Source organism: Dermacentor silvarum, chromosome 10, assembly GCF_013339745.2.
Source record: "Dermacentor silvarum isolate Dsil-2018 chromosome 10, BIME_Dsil_1.4, whole genome shotgun sequence".
Taxonomy (NCBI): Eukaryota; Metazoa; Arthropoda; class Arachnida; order Ixodida; family Ixodidae; genus Dermacentor; species Dermacentor silvarum.
The window spans coordinates 53,448,914-53,468,571 of record NC_051163.1 but is presented as its reverse complement, the minus strand read 5'-3'; the positions used below and the strand labels follow the sequence as shown (position 1 = coordinate 53,468,571).

At 46.7% G+C, this 19,658-nt stretch overlaps 1 protein-coding gene across 1 annotated transcript in view; it reads right to left on the bottom strand.

Moving 5' to 3' along the window:
* The window catches only part of LOC119431316 (proline-rich protein 36-like), a 45,266-nt gene that overhangs the window by 24,566 nt on the left and 1,042 nt on the right, over positions 1 to 19,658 (bottom strand). Inside the window, 4 exon segments of the mRNA XM_037698788.2 lie at positions 747 to 2,060; positions 2,699 to 4,418; positions 5,015 to 5,178; positions 11,270 to 11,398. Of these exon segments, the coding sequence (XP_037554716.2) occupies positions 747 to 2,060; positions 2,699 to 4,418; positions 5,015 to 5,178; positions 11,270 to 11,398 (3,327 nt within the window).

Sequence of the window (19,658 nt, the reverse complement as noted above, 5' to 3'; positions counted from 1 at the left end):
AGTGTCAGAGGTGAGCTGAGGCTATTTGTAGTTATTCAAGTCTTATAAGTACTGTGGGAATTGTTTGCGGACTACTAAAGCTTTGTTCGGCGCGTCCCTCAGAGGTGCCCTAGCGGCGGGTCCACAGAGCATTTTGAAACATTTGCTGAACCAGTTCTGAACAATTCATCCAATATAAGCTCTGGTTCGCGTTCAGTTCTAAGATGACGGAAAAATATAGCGGATCAGTTCGGATTCAGCTGCAAATAATAATTCAGCTCCGGTTTTCCGTTATGTTCCAGTGCATTTTGACAATCTGCATTTTGTTACGATGCAGTGAAAAAAAATTTATATTGTACTGGGGCTTCTATTCTCAACATTGAGCAGGTGAAAGGAGATCACAAAACAGATGGTCAGAACCACAAGCTTGAGCTCCAGCCTCATGCAGCGGAGGCAATAGCGATGGCAATCCCCCTAACATTCAACTTCATCTGCTTCACTATACAGTATAGATATTTGCCTTGAGCACTACTGACATTGGAAAGCAAAGCCAGCACAGTTGTACAACCCTGACAACAGAGGAGCCAAGATATTCAGTCTGGTGGTTACAGATAGTTGTATGAAACAAATGTACTATTTGCTCGCCGGTTTCGGCACTTTAATTTCTCCACCGTGCAAATGGGAACGCAATCACAGTATGTCCAGCCTCTCCAGCAGAAGCCTGCTCAGCCTCTGGTGATCACTGCGACGACGCGAGACGAGCTTACCTCTCTCCTCTGACAGGGCTGAGCTCGCCTCCTCGTCATCGCCACTCTTGTCACCATCTGTGTCGCTGGGGCCTAAAGGGTCACGTGGTAGCAGCTCGTGGTTCGAGTCCGGCGACACACCATCCCCATTCTCCTCAGCCCTCCCTGTTGTCGTCACACCATTGTCACTGCTGACTGCTGCAACAAAATCCGCACTCCCATTGGTCGCCGAGTCGCACATGCCACGAGACATTGGCAGTTCCGAAAACCCGTCCGACCTGGACACAATTGCACTTGCCGCTGATAGCGTCTGTGATGTTGCACTTGCCGACAGCGATGACGCTGCCACTAGGGACACTGAAGTTGTCGATGATGGCCCGTTAGAGACGAGGTCATCCGAGTCTAGGCTCGACTCCGCGTCTATTGTTGAGTCGCACTCGTTCTGCAGTGGCGACGACGCGATGCCGTTGGTCTTCACGGCTACACTCGCCGTCGTCTCCACCCTCGCTTGCGTTGTTCCTGCGGCTGCGGCAGCAACAGCGGCAGTAGCAGCAGCAAAGCCCGCTCCGAACCTGAGCCGGTTCATGCGCACAATGCCTGGCTTGAGGACGGAATTGGCTGTGGTGCAGTGAAAGTGGTGGTGGTGCTGGTGGTGAGCGGTGGCGTACTCTTGGCGAAGCACCATATCGCCACGAAATGACGCTCCACCGCCGCCGCCACCTGTCGGTATCAGCAGGGGCATCCGGTGATTCCCGCCTACCAGGCCACCCAGCTTGAGTGCTGCGGGCACGTCCACGTCCGACACCTCAAAGACGGGACCCCCGAACGCAGCCTTCTTGGCTGCGACGGCGTCCAATGAGATGATCCGGGCCATGGGCGTCGGGGACAGCCTTCGTTCGGCCATTTCACGGAGCTCGTCGACCCCGTCGCCCTTTGTTGAGCCTACGTGGTTGGTGGTGGGCCCCTCGAGGCAGTTGGCGAGGGGCTTCTTCTCTATTGCACTCGTCGTCGCCGCCGTTGTCGTCTTGGCCAGGGAAGAAGGGGAAGCGCGGCACGGGCTGGGCGACCGCTGCTCTTCCTCGTCAGTATGCAGCACACCGTTGGTCTCGGGCGTCGGCACACTTCCGGGCCTCAAAGCTGTCCGGTGCGGCGTTGTGTGGCACTCGAGGGCTCCCAAGGCACTGTTTGCAGCAGGCTCGCCGTTGCCGGCCTGACGTGGCGGCACTGCCACGGTTGTTGTCATCATCGTTGCAGGTGTGGCAGCGCCGGTGTCATGGTCCGCAGACCGCAGGGCGTGAGGTAGATCGGGACGGTCTCGCAGCGGGCTGGAACCATCTGCAAGGTGAAAGCACAAGTGTTCTGGACCTGACATTGCAAACCATCAGCAATCACTTCTGTTGTAGGGAAACTCCAAGGCATAAGCCCAGACGAAGCACAAAAAAAGTTTATGTTGGATGAATCCTGTGATAAGGTTGATTATGTGGTATTTAATGGTCAGCTCACAGTGCTAGAGGATTGAGCAGATTGCATATTTTCCAACTGTTCATTATTTATGATATGTCCACTGTTGTTGTACAACTTATCTAAAGAACCAAATTTTTTTTTTAATTATTGCAATAGCGGTAGGTTCCACTAGTCTCACAGGAACACCAGCTTAAAAAACACCCAGCAGAGTAAAATAGAGAAAGAATAATGGCTGTATGTTGGAAACAAATAGTTCAAGAATCTTTCAGGACTGAAAGTCAGGCTAGTTGGTGTTGATTCATTATTAGCTGCAGCGCAACAGAAAGACAACGGACAGTGTGTGTTCACTTCGTTTCTGTCCGCTGTCTTTGTCATGCCGCAGTTAATAATGAATCAAGACCCTTTACTGCTTTATAGTTGGGCTAGGTGGTGCCCAGTGCCGGCCCAATGTGTAAGTTAAAGAACTAGCAAGACAGCCTGGGCAAGAACACAACCGATATCGCACTCACCGCTAACGGAAGAGTCTGCCTCTGGCCCCAGTGAGGTGGCAGACCAGTGGGGTTTTGTACTCTGTGCGCAGGAGGAAGAAGAGGCGGATGAAGGCGATGAGGAAGAGGGCGAAGAGGAAGAAGAAGAAGGCGATGGTAGAGTCCTTCGGGTGCCACCGGCGCCCAGCGGGTGTTGCAGTTGCAGTGGTGTCAACACCACCGTTGGCGACATGGACACAGGCACTCGCACAATGCCGCCACCCGACAGCAAGCTAAGCTCCCGCATCCGCTCGGCTGCCTTGTCTCCCCGAGCCCTGGCGCCACGACAGCCCCTCCGAGCGTCACCACCCCCGCTGCCTTCCGCGCTGTTGCTTGACCGAGGGGATCGAGGCGAGCGCTTCTTGGGGGCTGCCTCCGGTTTCCTCGGGCTCACCACCACCGCCACGTTCGGCCCCCGCAAAGATATATGCAGCGGCGGAACCCGAGGGGGTTCGCCCTGCGGCGAAGGCGGTGGCGATGCTTCAACTTCTGGCTTCACAGGGCAGCTCCTCTTCGAGTCGAGTTTTAGCCGTAGCTTGAGCTTCTCGCCTTCGGTGGGCGGCACAGACACGCGAGACACCTCCTCACGCGGCGGCGGCTCAGGATCGTTGGAGGACTGCGATGACGACGACTTCCCAATGCCAGAGTCCGTGTCCGAAGAAGGGTTGCCCGGATCCTTGCCACCAGTGCTTCCATCGGAGAGGCTGCGCTCCGAGTGGCCTCCGTTCTCAGAAGACTCCGAGGTCTCAAGATCCCGAACCACCGGTTCGTCGTCCTCTTCGTCGGAAGGCATGGGTTCCAGGTGGCCAGTGAAAGGGTTGATAAGGTGAGTGGTTGTGCGGCTCTCAGCCGCAGCAGGGGGCGAAGGAGGGGCCACAGATACCGTTGCCGTGGGCGGTGCCATGCGGGGTGGTGACGCAGGAATGTGGGAGGACAGGGGGAAGCCACGGCCGCTGAGAATGTTGATGGCATCGCAACTCGGGCTTGTGGGGGGCGGTGATGATGGCGAACCGGGTGGGGAACAACCTTCTTTGCCCCGGCTCCCTTTGGGGGGCCTGCGCTTCCGTTTCGTGGGTTGGCCTGTGTCTAAAGGCGGAGGCATCATCGTCTTCTGCGGACCACCAGACCCCGTCTCGCTCTGGAGGAGGTTCACCAGCAGCGGACTAGACAGTGCCACATTGCCACGCGTCGCATTGCCGAGCCGTTGTGCCGCCCCGAGCGCAGCGGCCAGGGGAGGTGAAGGTGAAAACGGAAACCTGCTCCCACTCGTCGTCGTAGCAGCCGCCGCTGCTGCGCTGTTCTGCTTCATCGAGTGCGTCATGCTTGCAAAGGGGAACGGCGGGCGTGTCTTGGTGCTGGGGCGTACCAGTCGCGACGAGCCACTCGACAGAAACGGCAGTGGTTCCCGCGGAGGCGGGGCAACTACGTTGGGAGAGCGAAAGGCACTGCCGCTGCCGCTGGTCGAAGTGGCTGCTGCCGCTGCAAAGGCAGGACTCCTAGCCTGGATGGAGGGAGGCTCTGCAGGCATGGAGGTGGAAGAGCCTGCGCGACTGGATGCTGCTGCAGCGAGAGCTGGGGATGATGGCACTCCAGACACGTGCGGGGACGCCGGTGAACCCTGCTCCCCCTCTTCCGCCGCTTTCTGGATGATGATTTCCTTCGGTGGCTCCCCATAACGTCCGGCAAGCGTAAGGCTGATGATCTGCACACAGCAACGATAGAAGGCATTAGTTTCCGCAGGTCAGACTGCGTTCAACAACATCAAAAAGCAGGTATGGTCATGAGAAGGATGACCTTGAACTGTACCTCCACAGAGTCATCAGTCCTGTTTACCTTAAACACCACTGCCTATAACTGACCAGCTCTTTGCCGAGATGAAAGGTGGTTTAATTTCTTTCTCAATGAAATATAAAATATGGAATGCCATCTGGAATGTCATGTTCACTGAAGGGAATACAAAGCAAGCAATCTCTTCGCAGGTTGACAAGGCCTTATCATGAGGTAGTGTGGTGCTGCGACTATTACGTTTTATACCAATTCAGCTTAGTGTAGGATGTTCAAAATGATTCAATGGCTTGTAACCATGAACAGTGGACCTTAAGAGTCACGAAATGGCACACAAGAAAAGCAATATAATGAACTTAGTGGCAACGTTGCTGGAACACTAAATTACTGTTCCAACCCTACAATTTTGCTTCATCCAATGCCTATGAGGTGACATCACAGTGCAACGAAAGAGGAGAATTATATGCGTATATATAAGAAAATATGGCATGCGAGATAGCTGGGAACGCTCACCTGGTCACCCTCGACCTGGACTGAGAGGATGCCCAGCTCGCGGAGTGCCCGGTCGCCACGCTGGGCCAGCTGCCGCAGCCGCAACGCCGCATCACGGGGGAGCGTGAATGTCACCCGCACGCTGTTCCACGGCTCCACCTTTTTCACCCACAACGGCTGCTCCTCTGCATAAAAACATGGCAGCCACCTGTGTCAGGCACCCCTTTGTCCCACGCCAAGCTGTAATACAAAAGCTGAGGCCATGATCACAGTGCAACCTGAGCAGACCTGACAGATGCCACAACCAACTTCAATTGACAGAGTTTTTCTGGTGGCTCCGACGATCCGTGGCGCACAAGTTATGACAAAGAGTGGTATTTATGATCTATTCCTTTCACTGATATACTGATTGGCTGTGCCAGCAGGCAGAACAATTGCAGCTCCAGCGAGGCGTTATACCCAATGCAACACGAGGCGTTACATATGCCTGGCTCACGCCCTCACACAAAGCCAGGGTCAGGGCATGAGCTTTACTCAATGGTCATGTAGTTGAACAACATGTAAAAACGGAAGTATTTCTAATAGTGACGGAGAATGGAGATTACAGCAACTTCAGCCTGACAGTGTCCACCACGTGTCACACCAGCGGCGAGGACATCAGTGATACAAAATGAGTGCTACTTGACTTCAGTGTCATCATGATATGTGTTCTAGAAGGGTAGATGTCTGGGCTAGTTGGCAAATCACTACAAAAGGTTACCCTTTAGTGTTATGCGCTTCGTGCTTTTTTTTAAAGCATTTACTTTGCTTTGTGTACACATATAATTGCCTGTGGTGTGAATGAGTGGGTGACGGATAGTGTGTGTGGACATGACCATGAAGAATACCTGACATGAGTGTAGACATGAGTATGAACGTGAGTGCCAGTGAGCCTGAGTAGATGCAAGCATGAACATGAGTGACTACTTGTGGTGATAGGCAGGTCTGTGGAGATAGACAAGCAATTTGGCTTCTCATGGTGCATCTTCTTGGTGATGGCACGCACACAAACTTCGAGGATCTGTGGGGTTTATGCTGGCAAAAGATCCCTCGCCTAATCCCGGTGCGGGTGCGCAACTGTGGCATGCTGAATGTTGCTGAACTGGGCATCCCGATTTTTGGCTAGTGCCCCCCCCCCCCCCCCCCTCACTCCCCTAGTGCTTAACTTTCAAAGACAGTACACCACATTTACTCCATTGTAACATGCCCCTGATTAGAAAGTGCACTTGACTTTCCTGCTTCAAATATTTGCTCCGACAGGTGTGGCAACACTTGGATTGGATTGCATGACATCAATCTCTTGGTGGCCATGACAAAGTTGCAGCGCCATAGTTGGAAAAAGCACAGCCTTCGAGATCAGTTTTCATAACTCTGAGGTCATCGTAGGTGCAGTTTTAACATGAGCTATGTCCAGCTAGGTGTCCAATGACCATAAACTTCCATCACTCGCAGGGGCTTCCAGTATCTGCAGTACAGCAAGGCATGACCTTTAAGATTGGAAGGTAGGATTCAGGGTTTGGACACCACCTTTTGTAGCTATGGTTTTGCACTACAATCTGAAAGACTAGCTTAATGATTTTTTTAAAAAAAGGTACATTAGAATAGGATGAATACGGCATAGTGGAGAGCCATGTGGCAGCCCGAAGTGGATCCTGCCAAAAAAATAAGGTGTCATACTATGAGACGTGGTGCAAGAAGGTCGCGGTGTTGCCCCCACTTGGCTTACATTTTTACACCCCGACTTATCAAACTTGTGTGTGGTGAACATAAAAATTACCTACTTGGTATATCCGCAATTTAACACTCTATTGTAACAAGTCTCTTTATTGCCCCCTCCCTTTGCAGAAGCCACTCCGCAAACACTATCGCTGCCGCTGCATCTGATCCTGTGCCTGCCAGCGCTACATCATCAACATGCACAAAAACATTTCAAAGCCTCTGCAGCATCATCAATGCTTCAGCATTCCATCAACATGGTCCACAAGCAGTTGCAGTTACTTCAAGGTTTCAAATTATACAGTGCAATTTTGATACACCATCTGGCTCAGTAATTTAGTACTACTCTTCCTGGAAGTGCTTGAAAACTTAAGTTTGTGTGCCAGAAAATAACTCATGCCCGGCATCAAGCTCAGCCCTAAACTGTGGCATGTCTGCAAAAGTGCAGTGTGCAAGCATGCCAATGCCAGCATAACACTAAATCTGCTATTTTTCTAAACGTCATTTGCCAAAACGTGAAAGCTATGAATGGACTGACATCGCAATCACTGATAATAAATAGCTGTGCTGGTGTATTTATATGCTGAAATGGAGCAGGAGGCAATGCACATTGTTCTCAGCAAACTGCATGCATGATCACCGCAGAACATTAAAGCCATACACTACACCTTTTGGCCGAAAGCTCGGGCACATTAACAGCAACATGCTAGCACACTGCCTACAGTGCTGCTAAAATTGTCTACTGGTCATCACTGACATTTGTACCAGCATGCACTACCAATACTGGACCCCAATCATTAGGCCATATTGTGCAGGACACGAACTGTAGGTTGTGCCTTTTGTGTGTGCTAGCTCGATTCTAGACTACACAAACACCAAGTGCCCCCCCCCCCCCCCCCCATTCACTGATTAAAAACTTCAGAAAAAAAAAAAAAGAATTGCATGCTTTTCATTCAATCACTGAATCGCTGCTGATTTATGCACAGCAGATGGTGAACTCCCCATTGTGCTAGAAAAATACACTAAAAACGAGTTGCCCGTCCGTGTAGTGTGTTGCTAGGTGCAAGATTTGTGTGGAACACATCGGTACTAAATGCCAGCAATGATTTGTATTTGCCAAATGTAGGCGCATTTCTGCAGCCTGTCCATCATACGAGTTTTCCATTTTCAGAACTTTGTCGCAGAACGTGTTTTCTATAACAACTTTCCAAGTCATGCACCATATCCCCTTTCGGCAATGTGTGCACAATTGTCCTCACCAAGATATTGCATGAAAAGCATAAAGACTGATGAAAATGACATTCAAAATGTGTCGAATACATGCCTTTGTTCTGTCAGTTTAGATAACATGTGTAAAGCACCTTAGCAAAAAAAAAAAAAAAAAGCTGGAAGATAGAAGGCTAGGTGTTTGCTCGCAGTGACTGTATGTCATGTAGTGTGGTAATTTCGTTCATTGTTTTTCACAATGTTATAGTGAAGCATACTTTTCAAGTGGCTGGATAGGTGCTTTTAGGTATGCCAGATGTGAAATAAATGATGTTCTCGTATCCAATGTTCCCGTTGAAAGTTCGAGCATGGAGTCCACATTCTGTAAACTTGAGAAAACTCACTGAGGAGTAGAAAATCCATTGTTCTGCTGCTGTGCACTTTTAACGATTCTTAAGATGCAAGAAATGTAGTGAAACAAAATTTTCAATGGACAGAATCAATCAGTGCCTAACTATGAATTTCCAATGCTGACATGAAAAGTGCTTCGTGTGCGAAAAATGCATGTCAGAAAACATTACGCTGTGTTGTTAGACTGCAACTGCAAGTTCTAGCTAGCTAGCTAGCTAGCTAGACCACGACGTGGTTTACTAACCACATGCGGGAAAACAAAAAATGGCAGCAGAGCCTTTGGCACTCGCTGGGTACCAAAGAGACTGGGACAATGTTGGAGGGATCTCAGGTGACACGCCCGTTGGCAATTGATAGCGATCGAAATTCCTGTGCCACCGCCCGCGAAAGGAAGGTTGCCTCCCGTTACCCAAACTTGTTGGCGCGCTTGCACCCGATGTGACTGCTATGGCACATGAGGATTCCCGCACATGACAGTGCCAACATTGGAGCACTCAATATTATTTTAATCCAGCCAGAAATATGTATTGCTTACTTACAGGCGGATACAAGCTATGCTGTTCACTGTGACTCGTTGGGCTTGGACAACTTTTCTTTGCATTCTACAACCAATGCAGATGCAAAGAAAAATACGAATGCGACAAAGTTTTAGAAACTTTTCATTTAGAAAGCAAGCAAATGAATAAACATTAGAATATTCTAGGGAAGATATGGCAAGATGGGGCAGCGATGGAGGGCCCTGCTGGCCACTTCAACGCGAAGCATAGCTTGCTTTTCGCTGGACGTCCCACCCTGCTCTCTGCTTTTACCCCAAAATCCTCTTTTCTTTATTCTGCTACTTCTGTGAGCTAAAAGTTGTCATCAGCTTCATGCTCTTTCTTCCTTACAATGGAGCAAGCTAAAATCACATAGTCCTCCTCAGCTCACGCCTGAACCGCCCGCATTGTCAGTGGCATAGGCAAGCGGCCCAAAAGCGAGGCCTCAAAAAACGTAGGCAGTGGTTGTGGTGGTGACAGGGAAACCTTGATATGTAAGCTTTTGGTACGTGCTCATGAAAGCACTGCTCCCATTGACAGCAGCATAAGCACCACTTGGCGAGTGAAATGTAAGAGAGAACGACATTTTTATGTTTGTCTGCTTCTCCTTTGAACTTGTAGGTTGAGGAACTTTTGTTTGTAAGCACCAATTTTAAGTATTCTCTTTGCATCGAACTCGGGAACATATAAAAGGACTCTACGAAGTCAGTTGTTTTCTCTAAGAACAAATATTGGGGTACATATGCACTTTATTTACGCTTATTTATGCATAGACGCAGCACCCAAGAAGCTGCAAGCTAGGCACTGCATAGACTTAACAACAAAGTATTTCTGAATCACAGTGACCTTTACAGTGACGTTCGTTTTAGCGATTTAGACTGCTTCAGGAAGTTGTCTAAATAAATTTGCTTGAAGCAAGTATTTCCCTTTTTAGTGCCTTGCATTGCCACAAAACTGTGGTGCACCTACCATCACAATTTATTTCCTGTGCAGAACTTATCCCTAAATTTTGCTCGCCCCATCCTTTAACACCATTAAGTCATTTTCACGAACAGAACCTATCCTCCATAAAACTTGATGCAACATCCTTAAAATTGCACAATGACCCCAGGTTCATGAAGTTTGACAAATTCGGGAGAGTTGACAGGTACGAATATGCTTGCACAGGAGTATTTCATTCCTGCCATTACTGCATTACAAGGTCTATTTGATTCAGCCAAGTTTCTCTGCAACTATCCACGATGCATTACTTAACAAACCTATAGTTAAGTGTGGTGAGGACGCCCGACTTTCACATCTCCTGGAATCCGGCTTCCCCGCATAGCGTGTGTGGCACTGGTAGTCAGTAGTTACGCAGTAGTACAAGAGATGGTGGGAGTGTTCTGCGGCTGACCTTGGGTGCAATAGGAACTAGCTTTCTTTTCTTTGGCTGCGGGAACTCTCGTTCCTCTGTTCCAAGAGTACGTATCAGAACCGACAGTGTCGGAAGAGCATTCGGCAGACTTGCACGCGAGTGATAGAGTGACTGGGAAGGTTCTGTAAAATATATCGGCTTTGTGATGAAATTTCAACTTTAATCACTTGACTCTACCCATCAAAAGTGAGGCCACAACACATGCATCGGTTGTGGTGACAGGGAAGCCTCGATATGTAAGCTTACAGTACACGCTAAGCACTGCTCTCATTGGCAGCAGCATAAGCACCACATGACGAGTGAAATGCGAGAGAGCACGCTTTTCTGTTTGTCTCCTTCTCCTTTGAACTTGTAGGCGAGCACTACAGAAAAACATTAATCAGGTCAAGGCTGACAAAGCATTCTTTCAAAACTGAATTTGTGTTGATATTGCGTTAATAGGTCAATTATTAGACAAGGATGAGAATGTCAGTGTTTTTTTTGTTTTTTTTTTTGGAATTTCATGCTGAAATTCGAGTGTGTGTACACTAGTGTGACATTACAGATTTCAAAGTATGTTCTCGTCTTTGAGCCGTCATGGCTCAGTGAACGTTTTTTAAACATGCTAAGTTCTATTTCTTCTTCTAGCATACAACGTAGACCATCTTTACCAACAAAAAAACTAGCCAATCCCGAGTAGACTGTCATAATCCAAAACGTCACGGTGACCCAGTGTAGCAACTTCCAAGGCGACGTCGCTAGCCGTCTTTCGTCCTTGCGTCTTTCCTGGCTTACCGAGCCCCCTCTCACGGTAAGAGCGGCATTTTTGGTAATCCAGGAGCAAAAGTTACTAATGCAACTCAAATTATTTTCCTCTTCAGCATCCCTTTGGGATGCCCGTAATGTACACACTGCTGTAAATGTAAACCAGCGAGTACAACCAACAGTCCGAGATGAGCCCAGTGCAGTGCTCACCATCGGAGATGAGTTCCCTGAGGCGCAGCACGAGGCTCCGGAGACGCCCCGGGAATCCGGGGTCGCGCAGGTCCCCCTCACAGGTCAATACTGTGGTGGCTAGGTCCTGGCCTTCCCCTTCCTCCATATCTGCACAACAGCAAGCAACAGAGGACAAGGCATTGAGCACAAACCACTCAAGGACACAGCTGAGGCACGTTCACGTGCAATGTTTTCAACAGTCAACTGCAACAAATTTTCTGTTTGGCTAAATTGGTAATCAAACAAAAAAGAAAGAAGAAAGTCCGATTATGAGGCACACTAGTGGGGGGGCCTCGGAATTTACTTTTAACACCTGGGGTTCTTTGACGTGTATCTAAATCTAAACACACCGGCATTTTTTTTTTTTGCATTCTGCCCTATCTAAATGCGACCGCCGCGACCTCGAGCTCAGCAGCTTGCCATAGCCACTGGGTTATTGCTGCGGGTAAATAGGTTAAAAATTATTGTATTCTAAGTAATCTCGGCAGAGCCATGGGACTGCTAATAGTCTAGGTTTTTAATTACTACACCTAAACAGCAGATGACACATGCACTTGCAGTGGGAAGATACGATGCAAATCCAAGAACCACGCGCATGTGGTGGTCTCACTGTTGCACCTACAAGCCCAGACGAGTGCTGGTTCTCAACGCTTCAGATTGCGCATCAGGTCCACCGAGTGGTAACGGTGGTGTCTGTTTGGGTTTCGGAATTAAAAACACAAATTCTTGTTCACTTTTCACGATGAACCCAATCTTTTATCTCAAACGTAAAATTTTGCATGAGACCTGTTCTGCATGCACACTATCTGAAATTAGGCACTCTGCACAGTCCAAAATTTCATAGCAGTTTGCCCTTGACCTCGTGATCAGCAGCAAAATGCCCCACCCCCACAAGTCGCCCATACAAATTACCAGAGGAAACTGTGGCGCTAGTGCAGCAAGCAAAAATTGCAGTGCCAATTTTCTGATGCCACTTTTCTCACCATAGACGTCACGAGCAAATGCCTGTTCACATGTTGCCCCAAAATATTCTGCCAAAAAACTGAGCTTCACTTCAGAAAAGTTTTCAAGAAAGGTCTCCCTTGCCACATAACCAGTACTACACCTTAGAAGTTCATGAATTTTATATGCGCATTCCTAAGAATTAATCATGCTGTTGTCACAATAATTCCTGCTTGTGATAACTCAATCGCTGTGAATGTTTAACAATGTGAGCTGACAAAGGACAGGACTAGAAGGAAACACAGACATGGGCACTTTGTAATCCTGTTTGCTACGCTATTTTTCCCCCATTTGAAAAACTTTCTCAGTAAAGTGGTAGAATATCCCAAGAATGTCTGGCAGATTCCAGGTCATTCTTGAAAGTTGTTTTAGTGCAACTATTAAAAAGAAAAAGGGCCACCACAGTTAGAGCAGTACCTTCCATGTCAATAACTTCTTAGTTTCAAATTTGTGAGGTTGCCTGAATAATTAGGAATTTTTAGCCCAGGTAAAATGGCTCTTATTGTGCAAAGAATACTTCACTACAGAATTTAAGTATTTTCAAGTATTCGTTTGAATGCACAATTTTTGCAGACTGCTATGGGACAAGCATTCCTGCAAAGATGAACGTGAAGCCAAGTTGGTATTTACTACTGCCCTTGTCATTTGCATTTCTCTCGCCCTCATCTTTCCTTAGTGGCAAAACATGTAATGAAATTCCTTCAAATGTTGGTGGTTGACTGTCCAGTGCCTAATGCTTGCTGTTGACCAGCTCAGCTGGAAATACTTGGCCACCGGTTGAAAAATATACACCAAATTATAGGGCTTAATGTCCTAAACCAACATACAGGCTGCAAGGGATGCCATAGTGGGGAGTCAAGAATTAATTTTAACCACCCCAGGTTCTTTTGTATGCACCTAAATTGGACTGAACATTTCTGAATTCTTCCAGCCCCCATGAGAACGCGGCGGCGGCCGGATATTAAGCTTGGGACCAGTGTTGCCATTTTAGCAAATTTTGTCTCGAAATCTAGCAACCTTCCTGATAGTTTATAAACACGTTTTCTATTTGGTAACGGAAAACTTTTATTAAATCAATGTGACAGAAATATTCGGGACATTTGAGTGACCTTGAAGTTAAGAATGCTGCTTCGAAAATTGCTTTTAGAACACACTTTATTATTCAAAAGCCACAAGTAGGCAGTGAAAATTGGCTGTATGGTGTGGACTCTGTGACGGCGATGAAGCAATGGTGGTCTCTACAGATGGAGGCCATACACTGCGGTTAATTACGCAGAGTGAAATAGGCTTCAAATTGCGCTGACAAAATGTGAGTTTTATAAAACCTGTTACAATGGGCCTTGATGCTGTGAGTACTGCTGTTTCACTAAATATATTCGATAAACAGACGTTCGCAAGTGTAGCGGTAAATTAAACCACGAAAACTTACTGTACCGAATTTTCTGGTGAGATTGAGAAGGCAGAAAGTCATGATAAAACAGATCAACCACAGAAAAGCGTACATATCGGAGTGACTGGGATCTTTCATGCGAATCGGAACACACCATTTCTTGTGGCTTTCAAACAAAACAATACTGCACGGAGCTTCCAATTGGATCAAGGGCGGCAATGTATGTACTTGACTGTTTAAAAATCATGTAATTGTCCTCGCCGTATTAACATCAAGCATTTGTAACAGTATTAGTTCTCCTTACACGAGAACCAAAAAACAAGGAAACTTACAGTAAGCAGGCATAATGCAGACCAAGTGCATTTTTCCAGTTAGCCCAAATCAGGTTACCCACATTCTTTTGAACAGTGCTGACCTTGTAACTTTTACAATCTGAAGGTAAAAGCACAATATTGCTTGTCATCACCCCATTCTGTAAATATGTTAGTAAAGTACAAAATCCCTCTAATCTGTGCTGGTAAATTCACTGTTTATTCCTCACTCGCATGGACACTAGACAAAAACAAAACATTTCTGTAGATGTGTTATGCTATGTTAGCCTATAACATAGTGTTCCCCAAAGGCCTACATTATTTAACATACACTCAACATGTTTAGCAGCAATTCTAGTGACTTTTCAGCAACATTTAGCAAAAACTTTTGGGACTTCCTTATCCCAGTTTAGCCACAGGCTCAAAAAAACTTCTTAGCACTGCGCGCGATCTTGCGCACAGAAAACGAAATGGTTGGCAAGTAATCTGGGTGCCTAGGGGTAGCGGTTATTGAGAAGATGCTGTGACTGTCATTTGTGATATTGCTCAGTTATGTTCGCTGGCTTTCCCAAAGTCTCATCGTGAAATCAACTGGGCTTCCTAAGAGCATCCAATCACGTGTTGTTCTTTCATTTAACTGTGGGTAACAGCGCACACAGTATTGTGCGCTGTCCAGTGTTGTTCACGTCTGCATGCGCTGTTACCCCTTTGTTTATTGCCTTACAAGATCAGTAAGGAACATACAACCTTGAACTTGATGGTGACATGCATATCATATGAATATTCCTTCATTGCCTACTATTACAAATTATTGAGAACTACTAGAGTGCTTTAGCGTGTCAATTCTTGTGCAGGTGTCTCCAGCACCAGCCAGCCTTGTGCATCATCAGGTGAATGTGTGATGTGGCTTGAATAGCAAATACAAAGATGACAGGAGGCTGATGTAATCTGTAACAGTATGCTAAAGCTCCTTAATCAACTCTTCTAAAGCCCATTAGTTGAGTGTGATTCGAAAACTGACAGTATTACCGCTACTGTGGCAAAATGCCTGGTGAGAAAGTTGGATTTAAAATTCTGGAAAGTTGGTTTAAGGAGCACATTTTATTTCTTGCACGTGCAAATGCTTTTTAGCGTTACAAGGTTGTATGCTTCATTATTATTTGCCATTCCTTCACTATTATTTACCCCAATTATCATCTTTATGACTAGCTTGTGGCAGTTGTCTATGAGCGCTATCTGTAGAAAAGGAGGAGTTTGCTCACAACATATTGTTCAATCTTCAGGCACTGTCATAAATGATTCAATGAAATTTCTCAGTACAACACTGAAACAAATAGAAAGATCTGGCTTTTATTTGTATATGGCTTTTATTTGTATTTGTCACACCGTTGTGCAGACCAGACAAGTGTTGCCATATGTGTAATTAGTTAAAAGGATCCCTTTGACGGGCTTCCACAACTGCATGCATGATATCACGCTGTTCACAAATTCCAGGTAAAAAAAAAGAAACAGTTTGAATTATTATTATTTTTTTTGTCGACATTCATCTATTATGAGCCTGAAAACACAGCTCCATGTGAAGTATGTTGGAAAAAAAGAAAAGGAACGTCTGTGGGTCTTGTAATAATGTCTGAAATTAGCACAAGTTTAATTGGAATCATGCAATAAAAGTTTGCCCATATATGTGTGCAGCGATTTTCTGGTATTTTCATTATGTTTGACCCAGGCCGACTTCATAACGAAAGGATCGAATTTGTCCAGCTGTGCACAGGTAATTTGGAATTGAAGGGTTTAATGATGTAGGCTTTCTGCAGTAATATAAACAATGCACCTGATGGCTGTCTACAAGAACAATCCATTTAAAAGGAAAAAAAAAAATAAAGGGGGAGAGGGGGTTTGCTTACAATATACTGTTTAATCCTTAGACACTGTAATAAATTGTGATGGCAGAGATAGTTCTGGGCCAAGACACTAAAAAAAAAAAAAGAAAAACATTTGACCCTTTCTCTGAGCATGCATGTGAAAGCAACAACAACAACAAAAGAAGAACTGTGCAGAGATCATCGGCTTCCTTTAAAACACAGATAAGTCACTCCTCACACATGCAAAACACAGAATTTTATATTCTACAAAAACAAAAGCGCAGAACATTACAATTTGTAGTGACACTGTGACCTTATGTAAACTGTGTGACGGCATCATCTTTTGTGAATTAGCAAGTGCACTTCTACTTAGAAGTTGACAGCATTTAGAATATACAGAATGTGATACAAGACGAACAATAATTTCTAATGATCGACGATGGTCATACTGGTAATGCGTCAAGAAGCATCTTAGCTGCTTCTATCAGGCAGCTTACTGTTTATTGCTCCCTGCTTTATAGTGTAGTGCGATTTTTTACTGTAAAAAAGGAAAACCCTCCTGGCAATAAAACCAAAATATATAACTCAACCACTTCTGTGCTATCGAGAAAGAAGTAAGGCTGAGGGGACACATTAGGCTGACATCTATGGGTTAAAGAATAGTTTGCGTGCCTTTGTACCAGTAAAACCTGTAATAGGTAGTTAAATAAAACTCTCGCAGACAACTTTCTTCGGCAATTAACGGAAAGCTACGGAGGAGCCAATGTGCATGCGTGACAGTGCTCCTGAAAATAATCCCACATTTGCATTCGTTTAAGATGGGGAACACAAAAGCAGTACTCAATAATGCAATGCACGGAGGCCTTATTTTTTTTTGAGGCGGTTGTCATTAAGAACATTAGTCATGAGGAAACGAATGTGCTTCGCTCATTGATTCAGGGTAACCCCAGTGAGTGCCAAGTAGTGACAGCAGGTGCATAGTCAAGTGGAAACTTCAAAACGCGGTTTTCGTCTAAACAGCAAGTGATCTCAGCTTTTGCAACGAGGGACGCATTCTCGGACGGTCACTTTCAAAGATATCACTTTCAGAGCGTGCCAATTGGCTGGTTGGGAAAAACCACTCGAATCATACGAGCCATGTACTACTTCACGCGAAAGTGATCCAAGAATGCGCCCCCAGCTGTCTAACTGACCTGCAAGATAACAAGCTTCATCGTGTACAGTTTGTGAAAATTATGTCCTTGGGCATAAAGACACCCAGTAGAAAGCAGTCAGGAAATCATATTCTATTTACGAGCACCAGCACTTGTTCTGAGCGCGCAATGAAAACGTTTTCTCCAATTGAGCAGGCTTCGAATTCTTTAATCAAAAACATTCTGCTTGTAGAACAGAAGTGCTTCAATTCCATTATTAGGCTCAAGTTCTTGGAGCAAAATATTGCAACTGTGCAGTGGAAGTGTGGCCTCACGTGCATAATTTAACCCCGAACTTCGTTCTACTGACGTCATTGTGTCAGCATTGCGACAGCAAAATACATACAATGGGACGGTGCTGGCAATTTCCAGCCGCAAACTAGGTGCACAATATCAATTTTAGCGCTCTGTGAGCCTGGTGGTTGCGTAGTTTTTGCATTGCCTTATTATCGCCAGGTAATGTCATATTTATGCATACCATGATCCTTCTATCGTATTTCTTCTATTTTTATTTGTTCGGCCATGCAGATACATACTTGGGTTAATCAATTCACCTGTTTATTTTCCCCCTCATTGTATTTTCTGCGAATGTGTTACCACCCTTACTCAATGTCCTTTAATGGGCCTGTAAAGTATTATAGATAAAATAAATAAGCAAAACTGCAAGTCAACACATGCTTTCAATTTCCTAGTGTAGGGAGGCAAGTTGGAAGTTTTTTATACTTCTCAGGCCCTGGTAGTATCTCAATGATACTAGATATCTGTGTTCAGTATACTTGAAAAGTACTACTGTAGCCACTGGAACCACATTATCACTAGCACCTTCAGTCAGACATTTGCTAATTTTCACCTTCGGAAACAAAACCAGCCTTGAAAGCCAATCGGGTGCCAACTTTGACTCGATAAATGCCGTGTTGTGCTTACGGTAAATCTAGAGTCCAGTTCTCTCTGCACATAGCTGGAAGCAGTAGCATTGTTACAGCCTAATTAATCATGTTAAAAAGATAGTATTGGTTTCCATAGCTGGGCAAAAGCAGCCCGTGCTTTTCTACACCCTACTGTCGGTGCAAATGTATTTTAAAAACACGATAGCAGTAAATTAACAGATGCAGTTCCCTACTTGCACAGCATTTGCGAGGCAGCGCTAAGGCTAGTCCAATTATTATAGGTCACCGAGGCCTTTGTGTCTCATATCATGGCTCAGAAAAAAAAAGGGGGGGAGTTTATACAAGGCAGAAACTGTGTCACTTGCCAACTGCTGTGTGTTGCAAATAATTAGCAAAGCAAAAAGCACCAAGCATGTCATGCTCTAGCAAAGCAATAAGCACTGTCATACAAATAAAGCAGGAAGCAACTTTCCCCGCCGGTGTTGCAAGGTTCAACATGCAAATGTCTGGCAGAGTTGTGTAACAATGGAAAACGGCGCGTTTATGCTGCTGCACCGTTAGCTGTGAAGAGCTCGGTGAAAGTTAACGAGGAAAGAGAGAAAAAAAAAAAAAGTGTTTGCATTGCATTTGCACGACTTCCTGTTCCATGCGAAGATCGACCACGACACCCCCGCAAATCTGAAACACCGACGTTACAAATTAAAATTATAGGGTTCGAAAAACAGCGACGACTAGGTTACGAGCAGACCTTTTGCAAAGTTACCTGCGACCGCGTTCGAAACTCGATGCAAAAGCGGGGTAAAAAAAAAAAAAAAAAAATGTCAGCTATTAAACAAGCGCCCTGATCGACGCGAAAATTACGGGAGATAATCGCGCATATGCACGGGTCGTCGAAACGGCGATCCAAGGTGGAGGAAAGCTAGGGAGGCGCACAAGCTGGGTCGCCGGGTTATTAATTCGGGCCGAGTGGGCGTGCCTGGATGTCAGGCAACGCCGCGGATCCAAAAGCCAAAGGCACGACGCAAAACAAAGCATCGTGAGGACTTCCGCCTTCCCTGCGTCTTTCGTTTTCTTCTCATTTTTTTTTTTCTATTCATTCTAAAAAAGACAGTGCGGTTGGAGCAGATGTCCGCCGAGACATAGCCTCAAGGCCCCCCCGCCCGCCTTCCAAAGCGCCATCCATGCGACATGCACCGAGGCGGGCCACGCTGGAACCATGCACGTATCGCGCCGACAGGCATTTCCGCACTCGAGATGGGAGACGATCTTTCGAGACACGGACCCGCTTCCGCACCGACACTCGGTGCGCGAAATGACGTCTACGGCTCTTCACTGCGGGGAGACGGAAAAATTCGGCGGAGCTGCCGCCGCGGGCACGAGCTCGCATCGCCGCAAAACGCAGGGCAAATGTCCTCGCGTCGGTCAGGACGGGCGAGCAATGCCGCGCGGACCCAGCCGCGCGCGACGCGCAGTTGCGACGGCCCGAAAAAAAAACGAGCGAGCAGCGGCCAGCGGCGGTCGAGCCGGACTGACGCCCGCTCGCCGGTCGCGTGCGACTCGATGCTCGAGCATGCCGCCCGAACTCGGGGCCGCCGGAGTCGAGAGCGGCAATCAAACGAAGCGGCCGCCGCACGTCGGGACGCTAGGACTAGTAGGGAAGTAGGCCTAACGCCGTCCCGTCGTGTCGCTCAAAATCGATGGGGGTCCCGTAGCGCGTACTGCC